Raw genomic sequence first — 15,758 nt, 5'->3', positions numbered from 1 at the left:
ATCAGGTACTGGTTCTTCCCTCAGCCTCACTAAAACCAGCTCTCCATGTGCTCCACAGAGGTCACGAGCTGTAACAAACCTCTGGAAAAACAGTTTGCCTCTTGGGCATGTGGGCATCAGCAGCAACTGACAAGGTCCACCTGTTATTCATCATCATGGTTGAATTAACTGCTAGTATTTACGGCTCACAGGCTGATGTTGTTCGTTTCCTTCCAGAAAAGAGTCATGTGAACGTGTGTGACGAATCGGACTCAACCAGGAAGAGAACATGGTTGTTTGTCTCATGGTTTCCAAAAGTCTCAGTCAGAGTTTTTCCAAAAGTCTGGACACCACCTCAGCTCAGTGTGAACACCGAGTGTAAACTCAGCAAAAGTTAGCAGTTTTAAAATGGAAATGTATCATGTAACATGTAAAACCTGTTTTTGTTTGTGAGAAGGGCTACATTCAGACACAAATGTCTCTTTTCATGTGTCTAATTATACTTTTAAAGTTAAGTCACAATGAGAGAACATGTCTGAGGTGTTTCAGGACGTTTGACACTGCAGCAGATGTCAATGAGCCAAATCAATACAATCCTGTGATGTGTTTAAGGACCAGTTAGAGACCAGTCCTTCCTTCCTGTCCACAGCGTGTCGGTCTGATGGAAACACTACAGACAGATGTGTGCAGGCTGACATATTTAACATCTGCAAACTGATCCAGTCAGTGACTGTTAGAGACAGAATTATGACAGAGCTGATTCTGGACACGTTTATATTTCTGTTCATCTTCAACATTTCTGGGCGTTTTAAATGATCTGTTTCACTGTTGTTACACTCCATTATACAGTTTTCAGTTGTGTATTGGGAAATGAATAAATGGTGATAAATGTACATAAAGAATAATCAATAATGTTATCTGTTTACGTCTGTCGATCATTAAAGTGCAGCTGCATGTGAGGCAGGTTTCACCTCACTCTAAAGTAGGTCAGAGAATTTAATGTTCCCGAGGGAATGTTCCTTTAACGGGTGTTAGATTCAGGTGGCGGCGGTGTGTGTGTGTGTGTGTGTGTGTGTGTGTGTGTGTGTGTGTGTGTTGGGGGGGGGTTCCCAGACGATGTCGCAGCGGCGAGGCTTCAGGCTTCAGGTTTCAGGTTTCAGGCAGGCTGGAGCAGGAAGACAACAGACTGTTTAAGACGAATCTTCAGAATCTGCAGGAACACTGTCTCATTGTACTGTCTGAGACCAGGACGTTATCGTCCACCGCCCCAGGGACTGTCCTGTCCCAACGACACAGTGGACAAAGAACACTTCCTGTCACTGACGAGTCCTGGGATACGTCTTCTTTCAGAGGAATAAAAGCCTTTCCGGGTGAACTGTAGCCTGCAGGAGGAGCTTCTCCTGCTGACATCTGACCCACGAGGAGGCGTGAGACAGCTTCCATCAGGACGTCAGGACGAGAGACGCCCAGTGGGTCAGTGTGTTAAACACATCAGCAGCTGCTGCTGCTGCACTGGAAGACCTCAGATCAGTCAACAGACTGAACCTCTAACTTCTACAGTAAACTGAATATCTTTGAGTTGTGGACAAAACAAGACATTTGAGGACGTCGTCTTGGATCTGATCAACATTTTCTGACATTTAATGAACCAAAAAACTAATCAATTAGTGGAAAAGTATTGCCAGATTGATCACTAATTGAAAAATAGGTCCAAACATATAAAAACAGGTGGAGTGTGTGTCCATGCACTCCACCTGTTTTCACACATTTGGACCTATTTTTCAACTGACAAGATTGTGAATGGATGAATTAATAAATGAATTGTTTTGTCTTTTCAGTAAACTGAAAGTCATTTCTGGAAGAATGAAGTAAAGAATCAAAAACTACAAAATCATCACTTTGTTGTTTGGAAGTAGATAAGAAGGGCAGTGTATAACTCTGCCAAGGCTGACTGACTCATCTCACAATCAAAGTGAAAATGTTTCATGAAAACAGGACCGCTAGTTTTTCCCATTACAGATTACAGATTTGTCTTTCCAGTTCTGTAGCTGTAAGGGTCTTAAAGTATGGAGTAATTTTACATCAATCAGTCTAAATATCCCTGCTAACAGGAGCAGAAACATCTAGTTATGATCAGGGTGGAATAATTTGAAATCTGCTCTGACAGATGGATCTGTCTGAAGAGAAGTGGGACGAAGCTACAGAGAAAGTAAAAAACATGACCTGATGCAGTTCAGAGAAGTCACATGATGTTCATGTTTCAGTGGCTCCTCTCCTGATTGGCTCACGTCCTACATGATCTGATATTTGGAGCTCTATAAACACCGTCAGATATTTTTGGACAGACGATACAAACACATCCTCTGATTGCAATACTTGGGATGTCAGGCGAGAATAGACGCAGAACTGGAGCAAAATATATGATTACAACCTGTGTGACACTACCAGCATGAAGCTGAACTTTATTTAAAGGCCCAGAGAACTTATCTACTAGAGCTGCACCCGACTCAGAATTTGTCTGTCAAAGATTCGACTTATTTTCTCTTCTTTTATTCCTCTCTAACGGAAAATATTTTTGAGTTGTGGACAAAATGAGACATTTGGGGACTTGGACTCTGGTCCAACATTTTTCAAGATTTTGGACATTTTATGAACCAAACAACTAATTGTTTAATGGAAAAATTATTGCTAGATTGATCACTAATTGGAAAATAGGTCCAAACATGTGAAAACTGTTTTCACATGTATTTTCCAATTGACAAGATGGTGACAGGATCAATTTTTGACCAATTTCTGATATTCTGTGGACCAAACAACTAATCAATTAGTGGAAAAGATGATCAGCAGATTCATTGACAATGAAAATAATGATTAGTTGCAGCCCGAGTGTTGACATAGATTCAGATGACGGTTTGTTTGGTCTGGTTTTGTGTGTACTTGTGTTCAGAGTGTAACCTCAGCAGAGCCTCCATTATCTGAGTGATCTGAACATTCCTGCACCACCACCACCACCCTGTCCTGTGTTTTTACCCAGCAGCCCCTCAACAAGTCCAAACATCACTGATGTACAGAGTGAGGAAGAGCCTGAACACATCTCCTCTTATCTGTAAAACTCTGCTGAGAGCTGAGCTGCCAGGCATCACATTATACACAGAGAGGTTTTGTTCACACTGATAAAAGTATTTTTATTCAAACGGTCCTTCTGGCTCTTCACCACACAGAGCTGCACTTTCTCCTCCATCAGCTGCTGCAGCACTTGGGTAAAAATATTTCCTCTTCATCCTGAGGGTACATTGAACCGATGGGAAGTTTTTATAGGCTGCAGTTTGTTTTTGGCATCACTGGAACACTTATAGTCAGCGATTCTACCTCTGACTGGAAAATGCACTGTGTTGAGACAAACTGAGGGTCTGTGCTGGAGTGGACGTGCTGCTACAGGTACAGGTGAGGTGCAGGAAGTCACGTCTGAGCAGCAGATCTGGACCAATCAGACACAACTTTAAAATAGTTTCATCCTCTATCATCAGTAAGTTAACATTACAAATTCATCTACCACCTGTTTGCACGTGATTGGCCAACACGTCACAGCGCACTGCCAGGTTTAACTTCTCTGCAGATGATGCAGAGGTGTAGTTCAGTGTTGACAGGGGCTGAAACAAATTACTATTTTCATAATCAATTGATTATTTTCTCAATAAAATCTGGTGAAATGGTGCAAACTCAATCCTGTTCAGCTGGAGTTGATGTTAGCTGCAGCCTGACACACAGTGTGGCTAATGTTAGCAGTGCTAGCAGCAGCAGCTGCTCTGCTTACAGGTTAATGATCATATCTGTGCTGAATGTGGTCACATGTTAGTCAAACTAGTTTATTCTGACACAACATACATTCAACCTTATTTCCATTGTCTATATCTAAACACTGACAAACAGCGCTGTCACGTTATGAGCTGTCATCTGTTGATAAAAAAGATCCAGGGTTGGTTGGACCATCGGGGAACACGTGCTGGGGGAGAGGGGCTGCTGTCTGATGGGGCTGCAGCTCTGACTAGTGGTGGGCGCTGCCTCTAACAAAACACAGCATGTTGCTGGATAATGTCAGATGTTGTGGCAAAAGTTAAGCAAAAGTTTTTTGCAAAACATTTTTGCAGATGATGCTGTTTCTCTTGCAGGCTGGTGTCAGTCTGATGTTACTTTGATTTTAATAAAATCAGTAAAAGTTGAAACATGATGAGACTAATGTCGTAAACTTGAAGAGAGAAACATCCCACAATGTAAAGTCTGTTGTTTTTTAAAAAGCTGACTCTATCTTTGTTTTTTTCAGACAGAAACTCAAAAAGAGTTGGCGTAGGTTATAGTGCTGACGTCCTCCCCTCCCTCAGCGGGGGAGGGGCTCTATATAGAGTTATGTCATCCTGCAGAAACCTACGTCAGGTCATTAGAGAAAATGTTTTCTGAAGGGATCTGGAAAACTGCATTTTGACACTAACACATAGATACTTCAACCAAAATTTGAATAGACAAGGAAACCAAAAAAATATAATAATAACAATGCCGTGCACTTTAACTATAAATTAGTAATATTAGAAAGTGCTTAAAGAGAAACATCTCTTCAGAGTCTCTTTTCAGCTCTGCACGATCAATCATCCAATCAGAGAGAGAGTGTTGAAGGTCAGAGAAGAGGTCAACTACAATAATGCTGGTCAATAACAGCGATCATCAAGGTCCAACATCATTAACATGATGACATAACATCACACAGGCCGAGTCACAGATCACCTGTGATCAATACCAGCTCAGAGAGAGAGAGACAGACACAGAGAGAGAGAGAGAGAGAGAGAGAGAGAGAGAGAGACAGAGAGACAGAGAGAGAGACACACAGAGAGAGAGAGAGAGAGAGAGAGAGAGAGAGAGAGAGAGAGAGAGAGACAGAGAGAGAGAGAGAGAGAGAGACACACAGAGAGAGAGAGAGAGAGAGAGAGAGAGAGAGAGAGACAGAGAGAAACAGAGAGACACAGAGACACACAGAGAGAGAGAGAGAGAGAGAGAGAGAGAGAGAGAGGGACACACACACAGAGACACAGAGAGACAGAGACACAGAGAGACAGAGAGAGACAGAGACACAGAGAGACAGAGAGAGACAGAGAGACAAACGAGGACTCACTGATGGGTCCAACTACACACAGGACTCTAAAGTAATCGGGACATGTGGGATGATTCAGGGTTTGTACTCAGTGAAACTTTCACTCTGCCAGGATCAGAGTACAATAACACTGATGACGTGGACGTTAATTTGTCATCCAACCAACAAAAGTAAACACTAAAAACAAAGACAGGTGAGGGTCAACCAGGTTCTTTACCTGCCAACTGACTCTGGAACTGTGAAGTCAATAAACAGACATCCAGTCTGACATTTGCCTGTTACTTATAACTCTTTAAAGTATTGATTGTTTTGTCCATAAAATCTACAAAAATAGAGAAAAGTGTCTGTTATTCCACCTCACAGCCTCAGCTGATCTATTATCTATAAAACTGTTGTTTTATTTGACCAAAAGTCCAAAACCAAAAAATATTTAATTCACACACGAGGACCTGGAATCAGCAAATATTTAATGATAAAATGATAAAACTGGTTCATCGACTATTGTAACTGACCAATAATGAATCAACTAATCATTACAGCTCAGAATAATGAACGGCATCACATCAGCTTACAGAGAGAAAACAAAGTGTGTCTACAGTTTGATTTGGAGCAGTGTAGGCTGGTTCCTGTTCCTGTCCTGGTTCTCCAACATGTTCTCCAACATGTCTGAGCTCATGTTCTTCAGTCATATATCACCTTCATATCACAGAACACACCCAGTACCTGTGTACAATCACACACTGTCTCCATGACAACAACACCACCTCATCAGGTGTGTGAATCAGTGACAGAAACAACAGCCTGAGGTGTCCTTCAGTTACAACACCCAGCTGATGCACCATCATCATCATCATCATCATCATCATCATCATCACCAGAGATTTCACAAACTGCTCCACAGACAGAACCAGGAGAAGAATCAGGTCCAGAGACCAGACAGTTCAGGTCTCATTAAATCCTGTTAGTCAGGATCACATCACTTTACATAATCTATAGTCATCAATAAGAGTGGAAGATGTATCAGTAAAATCGATTAAAACAAAGCCTTAAATCACTAAAAAAAAAAAAAAAAGATTATTTTAACGGCTCAGTTTTGGTTCAGTCATGAATCATTTTCTAACACCTGTGTTGATGTAAACCACAGAATGGCAGCAGGTGGATTTTAACTGAAGCTTTAATGTTTTCCACTGAAACAGTAAACATATTGACAGATTAATCATTTTCTATTGGTTCACTGTCATCTAGATTAATTAACAATATAAATTTCTTCAAATCTCAATAATTTAATGTACTACAGTGTTTACATTTAATGTTTCAGAGTTTAAATCATCTGATTTACTATCCAGGAACCACAAGTCAATTCAAATCTGATTTGGACGTAAACATGTTCATGTACGAATACAGTAAATAAAAGAGCTGAAGCAGGGCCCAGTTCTGCAGGACGAGCTCAATATTTACAGTTTGGTGATTAACTATGAATATTAACATTTATATTGATGAAATGACTCAGTTCAGATGAGTTTGATTAACTTTGACAGACGTGACCATTGTTCATCTCTGCTAAACTTCACGACCGTTGTCTTCATTTACACATCAACACTTTTCATTCTTCTGTCCTCACATGAGAAAAATGAAGGAACAACATGGAGTTTATATGTCAGGAATCATCTGAAGAGATCTGAACCAAAACCACACGGCTCAGTGAACTGTGCTCACAACCAGGAGGAACTAAAGACACAACTACTGAACCACTGAAGAACTAAACTACTGAAGAACTAAACCACTAAACTACTGAACCACTGAAGAACTAAACCACTAAACTACTGAACCACTGAAGTACTAAACTACTGAACCACTGAAGAACTAAACCACTAAACTACTGAACCACTGAAGAACTAAACCACTAAACTACTGAACCACTGAAGTACTAAACTACTGAACCACTGAACCACTGAAGAACTAAACCACTAAACTACTGAACCACTGAAGTACTAAACTACTGAACCACTGAACCACTGAAGAAGTAAACCACTGAAGTACTAAACTACTGAACCACTGAACCACTGAAGAAGTAAACCACTGAAGTACTAAACTACAGAACTAACCAGGTAGTTTACTTATATTCAAGACATGTTGAAATGGGACAATAATGGAAGTTAAATATATATAAATCCTTTTGTCCTCCATCTTATTGTGTAACATTGGAAAAACATTTATTTGTTATTTTTACATTTTTTAATCTGTTTCTTTTATTTTTTTCTTTTGTTACTGTTTAACTGTTTGCGCTGTGAGTATTTTCTCATGCCTCCCTTTTTCATTAGATATAAGTTCATTTTATTTAATGCATTTGTTCCACACAGTTTATGTATTGTTTCGTGTACTGGTGTATACATTAAGGATTTTCTATTTAGCATTTTTGCAAATTATAAGAATAAAAGTATAAATCCAAAGAAAAACACAATCAGACTTCAGTTTCCAAGAAAAAAAAATAGCAAATGTGACATAAAAGCAGACAGACTACAGGAAGAGGTGAGGGACAAAACCAAGAGACAACGACAGTTCAAACAGCAGCTGAGTCTTCACTGACCAAATGTCCACACACAGTCCACAGCAGGACACAGACATTAACAGGTTTCCATCTGTGTCTCCACGTCCACAACAACAATAAACAACAACATCATCACTGCAGCTAAATCAACATTTTAATCTGCTCAAATCTTAGAAATATTTCTACACATCTGCTGCACCAATTCCACAAAATCCACCCTGACAGATTCTTCTGAGATCTCTGCAGCAAAGTTTGGAAAAACAAAGACACAAACAAAAGGAGTCCATGTCTTATTTTCCTTATGTCTTGTTTTTAACTTGTTTTATTAGCTGGTTTTACCTGATTTCATTTGTTTTTACTTCATGCTTACTAGCGTTTTTATGGTTATTGTGTGTTATTATGTGTGAATGATATTTGTTCTGTTAATCTGAGATATCTCTCTTTGTTTCACAGACATGTGAGTCTTTTTACTCTCATCTGTTTCTCATCCTGAACAAAGACTGAACCGATCACCTGAGGACAAAATTCAAATTCAGTCTGACTTCATTTTACCAAACACACACTGCAGAGCTTCAGCTGTGTTTCCTCCTCCTGCTGCAGCTACACACACACACACACACACACACACACACACACACACACACACACACACACAGAGTAACGACTTTAACTGACTGAAAACACACACACCTCAAGACAAATGTTTAAAGAATACACCTTGCTGGAAAACCTACACCCCCTACACCCCCTCCCCCACCCAATAAACACACACACACACACACACAGACCCACTCTCTCTGTGTCTGTCTCCATGTGCTACAGCTCAGTCAGTGTGTGTGTGTGTGTGTGTGTTTCAGTGATCTTACCATGATGCTGTCTGTGGTGTTTTGTTGTCAGTTGTTGTTTTTTCCACTTATGTACCATTTTCTCTCTCTCTCTTTCTCTCTCTCTCTCTGTGAGTCTCTGTACTCTGTGAGTGTCTCTCGTCCGTTCAGGTCTGATTCTGCTGTAACTCAGTTGAGCCTCTGACATGTTAAGCCCCGCCCACCAGCTGTCAGTCACTCCTCTCTGACCCCTCCCCCCTCCTCTTCCTCATCTCTCTGTCTCTCTCTGCTGGCAGCTGATTGTCTTACAGCATCATATTGATCCATCTGAAACCTTTATTATCGGCAAACAGGACGGATCAATATTTATCAATTCATCATTTAAATGTAAACATTAAAAAAAGATTCAATTTCTAAGAAAATGGAAAAACAAATAAGTGAAATTTGGATTTTATTTTATTTTGGTCATGTGGTCCTAACTTGAGCTCAGTGTCTTTCTCTGGAATATTGATACTGTGAAACATGAGTATTGATTTTCAGATATCAAGAATCAATATTGACTGATACTTTTGAAAACACTAACAGGGAGTCTTTGACATGTGGACAGGAGAGTCTGGGCATCGAACCACCGGCTCCAAGATTAATGTGCAGTGTTTCCTGTACTTTTTTACTTTGGAAGGGGGGGGGGGGGGGGGGGGTCTGGGCTGGAATGAGTGTGGTCCGTTGTTGGGGTCTTTGCAGGAGCTTCTCATCAAAGAACCCCTTTACCATGATTACAGAGCATCTGGACCTGAATAAACAGTTAACACTGATTTATGTTCACATTTTTTATTTTAGCAGTGGAACACTGTTTTTATTCATTTATTCATTAATTTATTTATTTATCCATCCATCCATCCATCCATCCATCCATCCATCATCCATCAATCCATCCATCATCAATCCATCATCCATCCATCACCCATCCATCCATCCATCCATCCATTCATCCATTCATCTATCATCCATCAATCCATCCATCATCAATCCATCATCCATCCATCATCCATCAATCCATCCATCATCCATCAATCCATTCATCCATCCATCATCCATCAATCCATCCATCATCAATCCATCATCCATCCATCATCCATCAATCCATCCATCATCCATCAATCCATCCATCATCAATCCATCATCCATCCATCATCAATCCATCATCCATCCATCATCCATCCATCCATCCATCTATCTATCATCCATCCATCCATCCATCCATCCATCCATCAATCCATCATCCATCCATCATCCATCAATCCATCCATCATCCATCAATCCATCCATCATCAATCCATCATCCATCCATCATCCATCAATCCATCCATCCATCCATCATCCATCAATCCATCCATCATCAATCCATCATCCATCCATCACCCATCCATCCATCCATCCATCCATCCATTCATCTATCATCCATCAATCCATCCATCATCAATCCATCATCCATCCATCATCCATCAATCCATCCATCCATCCATCATCCATCAATCCATCCATCATCAATCCATCATCCATCCATCATCCATCAATCCATCCATCCATCCATCATCCATCAATCCATCCATCATCAATCCATCATCCATCCATCATCCATCAATCCATCCATCCATCCATCAATCCATCATCCATCCATCATCCATCCATCTTTATTAATCAGTTCGCTCTTGTCCAGCCATGTGGAGTATCTACAGTCAGCCATGTTGGATCAAAGTCAGACTGACGGCGGTGACCCGTCTGCAGCTTTTTACTGCGTGCTTCGGTTGGAGGGCTGAACAGGTGTGTTTGGGTCGAGTCGTGGCGACGTTAACAGGGGCAGGAGATTGACAAGCGCTGTGGTCGGGGCTGGGAGAGATGCTCTCATTTTGGCTAACACTGGCCGCAGAGCTACCTGTGCTTCCTGCCTCGCCACGTACGGTTCGTTGGAAAAACGCCAACATTTTTTCTTGGCGGGGTGAACAGTTGGGGAACCTCCATTTACAACTGTTGTTTGCTTGTTGTTATTTTTTACCGTAACGGTCTGAAACCGTCTCTCCTCGGCTCTCTGAGTGTGGGTGGGTGAGTCTGTACCGGTTCATGGGTGTCTGCTGTGAGAGAGGAGCGAGGGGGGAGACCCGCCCGTCACAGAGGAGACGAGAAATGCACTGAAATTAATGTAATGAAACGACAGCAACGCATTCAACTCTGAAATCACACAAGTAAGAGTTAGCTTTTTTATTTGATAAAAAGAGGGGCGGGGCGCCCTCCCAAATAAACTATAGGGGAAACACTGCAGTGGTCATTCACCCCCCGCTCTCACACACATTGGCCCGCCTTCTTCTTCTTTGGTGTTCGTCTCCTTTCTTCATCTTTTGGAATTAATGTCAGCTGGCAAACCAGCTCAGTTGCACATTACTGTCAACTACTGGGCTGAAGTGTGGAGCAGAAGTTTGTCAGCAACAAAAAATATTCAATAATAAAAAAAAAAAAACAGCAAGTTTACTGGTCGCACATGCACGAGTAGATGAAAAATTTACTCGCACTGTCTCAAATTTAAGTCGCAAAATGCGACCATTTAGTTGCAGTCTGGAGCCCTGTCAGGTATTAGTCTACAGTCACACAGAGGTGGTCCTGCAGCACCAGTGAAACCAGTTCAGGGTCTGGGTTTGTACTGGTCTCCATGGTGCTGCTGGGAGTCAGTCAATCCGTCACTGTGGAGAAAACATGCGAGCGAGCCGAGCTGTGAGACAAACTGGCAGCGTCACAATGAGCGTGGCTGTGAGGAGGTGACATGTTGGATTAAATGGTCCCCCCCTCCCCCTGTCAGAGCTTTAATGGGAGCACTGGGAGCTCTGCTGGGTCTCCCTACTTCCTGTGAGGATTTTTACAGACGAGATAAACCCTGTTCTCCTGAGCACAGACCACCAGCATGGATCTGAGGCTGCAGGATGTCCATCAGTCCTTCAACATGGAGGACACCTTCCTGTCAGAGACATCAATCACTTCGATTGATCACACTGATGTGATGACCAGAGATATACATATACACACTATATATACTATACACACTATATATATATATATATGGCAGCGTCACAAGTGTACAGCGTCACAGAGTGTGTGTACATATATATATATATATATATATATATATATATATATATATATATATGTATATGTATATACATATGTATATACATATACACATATATATACATATATATATATATATACATATATATATGTATACACACATCCTAGTCACAGGCATTCTTCTGACCCCTCACTTTCTCCTGTGTGTCTCAAATGTAAAACTGAAATGGGTACCCTCACCCACTGCCTATAGACATGTTAGAAATTACAAAGGTATTGGTCTGTAGTATTATGTGAAATGGAAAAATATTTGATAAGGACTTAGAAATGTATCCAATGTCTTTGATTTTAGGTTTACCGAGCAGAAATGACTAAGTCACATGATCTGATATCTTGTCATTTAGTTTAAAGTTTACACCTGTCCAACACTTCAGTTTATGATGACAGGACACCTCTAAATCAGCCTCAGCTGGAATTAAAGATTATTACTGATGTAGCATGTTAGCATGCTAATGTAACTTCACATGCTATCATGCTGAAGTTAGTGTGCTAACACCTGCACACATACCTGTGTACACACCTGAGACAACAGAGTGTGACAGGTGAGCTGACCTACATAGAAAACACACACACACACACACAGATCATCAGTCAGTGACCTCAGAGTGTGTGTACAGAGTGTGTGTACAGAGTGACTTTATGAATGGGTTCAGTAGGAAGTTCACTCTTTTCACTGACTCACATCAACTCAGGTTGATCAAACATGATTCAAACAACCTGATCAAACAGGAGGCTCCACCCAGAAACACCTTGAACTCACTCACATTCCACTGCACACAACTGCTGCACAGTTTATTACAATAAAAGTGCAATAAATATCAATAAAATCAATTACAATCGGTTACAATAAATGGCCCCATGCAAAATACAAATCACTATTTTTTGAAAAAACATCATTACAGTGAGGTTTAGTGGAGCTTCAGAGATGAGCTGACCTAAAAATCTTGTTTGTTTGGTTCAGACCTCAATAAATATCACATCATCACAATGTTTCTTTTTTCAATTTAAATGAAAACTGTGATGTAAGACTTGTTATTTCCACTAATCGTTTTGTATAATTATAATTTCAGTCTAACTGCAATGTGCCTTTTTTTTTTACCACATCTTGCAGCCCTACTGAGGACAGTTCATCATCAAATAATTCTGATCTATTTTCAAAATAAATAACAGATGAATTCCACATGGGTAGTATTGTTAGGTTAAATGTTAATTATCTTTAAAACAGTGTTTGATTACCACATTTTGAAAGACTGACAGCAAATTCTGTCCAGCAGCAACATGGGTTTATTTTAAATAACTGAAAACATCACAAAAGAACCAGATAATATGTGGTTCTGGTATCAAAGTCTGCTGGAACATGTCGTCTCTGTTTGACAACAGTTCATTTGAGATGTGGAGCTCCGTTTTCTTTCATGCAGACGTGTGAACGCTGACCGTGACCTGGTCCGTGTGAGAAATGACTGCACACACAACAACAGACGGCTGCATCAGCACATAATGAAGTTTGTCTGATGGACACGACAGATGAATGTGTCCACGGTGACAAATGAACACATGAACAAAGAACAGATTCATCCAAGTCCTGTTCAAACACTTTGGTTTCCATCAGAGGCCACATGAGCCTGTTTACCTTCTACATTATGTTCTATACAACACACACACACACACACACACACACACACACACACTTCATGTGTTCACATTTTTCTCCATCTGTCGTTTTCAGGCTGTTTCCATTAAAATGTTCCTGCAGTTACACATCAGTCAGTTTAATCAAAACTCCACAGAAACAGAACCTGATGTGACATCAGATTATTTATTAATGTATGTAATCTATAATGTTTTAAAGAATTTAGAAAGTCAGTTATCTTGTTCACACAGTCAGAGTGGAAACATCCTCTGAACTAAACACAATTCACATCTGATTCATTTAAAACAAGAATAAATCAGAAGCAGAACCAGAAAGACTTTATTGATCCTCAGGAGGAAACTGGGTTCCATCACAGTTAGTCCTGTTCAAGAAAAGAATTAAATACATAAAATACAGAAATGATAAGAAAATATAAAATCTAGAGGCCAACATTGTAAAATAAAAAGCAGATCAACATTTGTTGATTCTGATCTGGTTTGGATCAAAACATTGATTAAAATGTATTTTAAAACCCTGAGAGCGTCTGTGCTGCAGAGACACTCACAGGTAAAACATCTCCTTCTCTTCCACTTTTCATCCACAAACATTCAGCTCCACTTCCTGCATCATCACCAGGATCATCATCATCATCATCATCATCATCATCATCATCATCATCCATCAGGAGGTCAGAGGTCACACCAGACAGGAGAACTACTCTTACTGGTCAGCTTTTCACTCTGAACACCTCTACAGACCTCAGGTCAGTGTGATTTTCACACCTGGATGAAACATTCATCACGTCGGCCTCAGACTCTCCTGAAGCAGCAGTGACCTCTGACCTCTGTCGCCGACTGTGGTGAGAAGAGGCGGAGCCTGTCGTGCTCCAGTTGACTGAAACAGTCTGTTCCTGTGGTTTAATACCAGCAGGTCAAAGGTCAACAACATCAGGGACAACGTCTCTAATCAAAGTCAAAGATCAGGACTCAAACACTGTCTCACCAGTCAAACCTCAGTCCTGCTGAGTAGAACAAGAACTCAAAAGTTCACTAATCGATGGATTCCTTCAGTGAACGGAGCTCGTCATCTGTCAGGATTACTGAAGTCTGAGTTCACTGAGCCGAGTCAAACTGCTCACACAGTCCTCACAGAAGAATCACAAACACAGGGACGACTATAAAAAGACAAGATGCTGTCCTGAGTGTGTACAACCGGACACATCTGAGGACTTAATGTTCTACACAAGTGACACCAGTGTCCTCAGTTAGCAGAGAAGTCGAACTCAATTCAATTCACTGGTCAATTACTTTCTAGATTAATCACCTAGAAAATATCGGAAAATTAAGTAATAGTAATCCTGTCAACTGAAAAACATGTGTCAACAAGTCCATACGTTTGGACCTATTTTCCAACTAGTGATCAATCTGGCAATAATTTTTGCACCAATCAATTCATTATTTGGATCATAAAATATCAGAAAATGCTGATCAAAATTCAAGTTGACATCAGTCTAATTGATTTTTGATTGATTGACATGTGAGAGACGTTCTGTCTGTGTTCTCCCTGTTGTTCTCCTCCTCCTCAGTCAGAGAGTCTGAAGAAAAGTGTTTGTTGTCTCTGAGACAGATTCTGGTTCCAGTCAGGAGATAATCAGAACCACATTCAGAACCAGAGGAGAACAGGCTATGAGAACTGTTAGCTGCTCTCTGATTGGTTCAAGAACAGGCTGAGCTTCTGGGAGACAACCACACAGATGTTCTGTCAGCTGTCTGAGGAGGGCACGGTGCATTGTGGGTACACAGAGCAGGACAGGAGACGCAGTGAGGAGGAAATGAAGGAGAGGAGGAGGAGGAGGAGGAGGAGGAGGAGGAGGAGGAGGAGGAGGAGGAGGAGGAGGTCTGAGTGAAGGATTCAGACCAGAGTTCATTTCCTGTCAGTGAGATCAGGTCTGCACACACATCAGGAGGACATGAGGAGATCTGACCAAACAGAACCAGAACCTGTTCCTCATCCTGACACCAAGTATGTCACCATATCAGAAAGTTAGTAGTTGATACCTGTACTACTGAATTTCCACAATTATCAATACCTCAATCAATACCACAGTAAAAAACAGAAACAACCTACAGCAAGTGAGTTCAGTGTATCAGAGAGCTACCTGAAGGTCAACTGATTTATCTACTGAAGACTAACAGAGACGGAGAGGACACGGACACAGACGCGTGCACGCGCACACACACACACACACACACACACACACACACACACACACACACACACACACACACACACACACACACACACAAAGCTTCAGCACATTTCAGTACAAGTCAGGACAGAGGGAAGGACCTGGACTTTTCCCTCATTAGAAGGAGCAGGAGGTGAAGTGAAGGTCACCTTTGTGATTCCTGCCTGGTCCCAGTCTCATTACACAGACCACTGTGCACACACACATACACATAC

General features: G+C 41.0%; 1 protein-coding gene across 1 annotated transcript in view; it reads right to left on the bottom strand.

Annotated features, from left to right (window-relative positions):
• The window catches only part of plekhg4 (pleckstrin homology domain containing, family G (with RhoGef domain) member 4), a 44,172-nt gene extending 35,518 nt beyond the window's left edge, over positions 1 to 8,654 (bottom strand). The window contains exon 1 of the mRNA XM_084723777.1: positions 8,534 to 8,654. Coding sequence (XP_084579903.1) covers positions 8,534 to 8,536 — 3 coding nt within the window. The 5' untranslated portion in view covers positions 8,537 to 8,654. The remainder of the gene's footprint in view (positions 1 to 8,533) is intronic.
• Positions 8,655 to 15,758: the final 7,104 nt, after the last annotated feature.

The sequence above is a fragment of the Lutjanus erythropterus genome, chromosome 1 (genome assembly GCF_056507025.1).
Source record: "Lutjanus erythropterus isolate fLutEry1 chromosome 1, fLutEry1.hap2, whole genome shotgun sequence".
Taxonomy (NCBI): domain Eukaryota; kingdom Metazoa; phylum Chordata; class Actinopteri; order Lutjaniformes; family Lutjanidae; genus Lutjanus; species Lutjanus erythropterus.
This window is presented reverse-complemented; position numbering and strand designations above follow the sequence as displayed.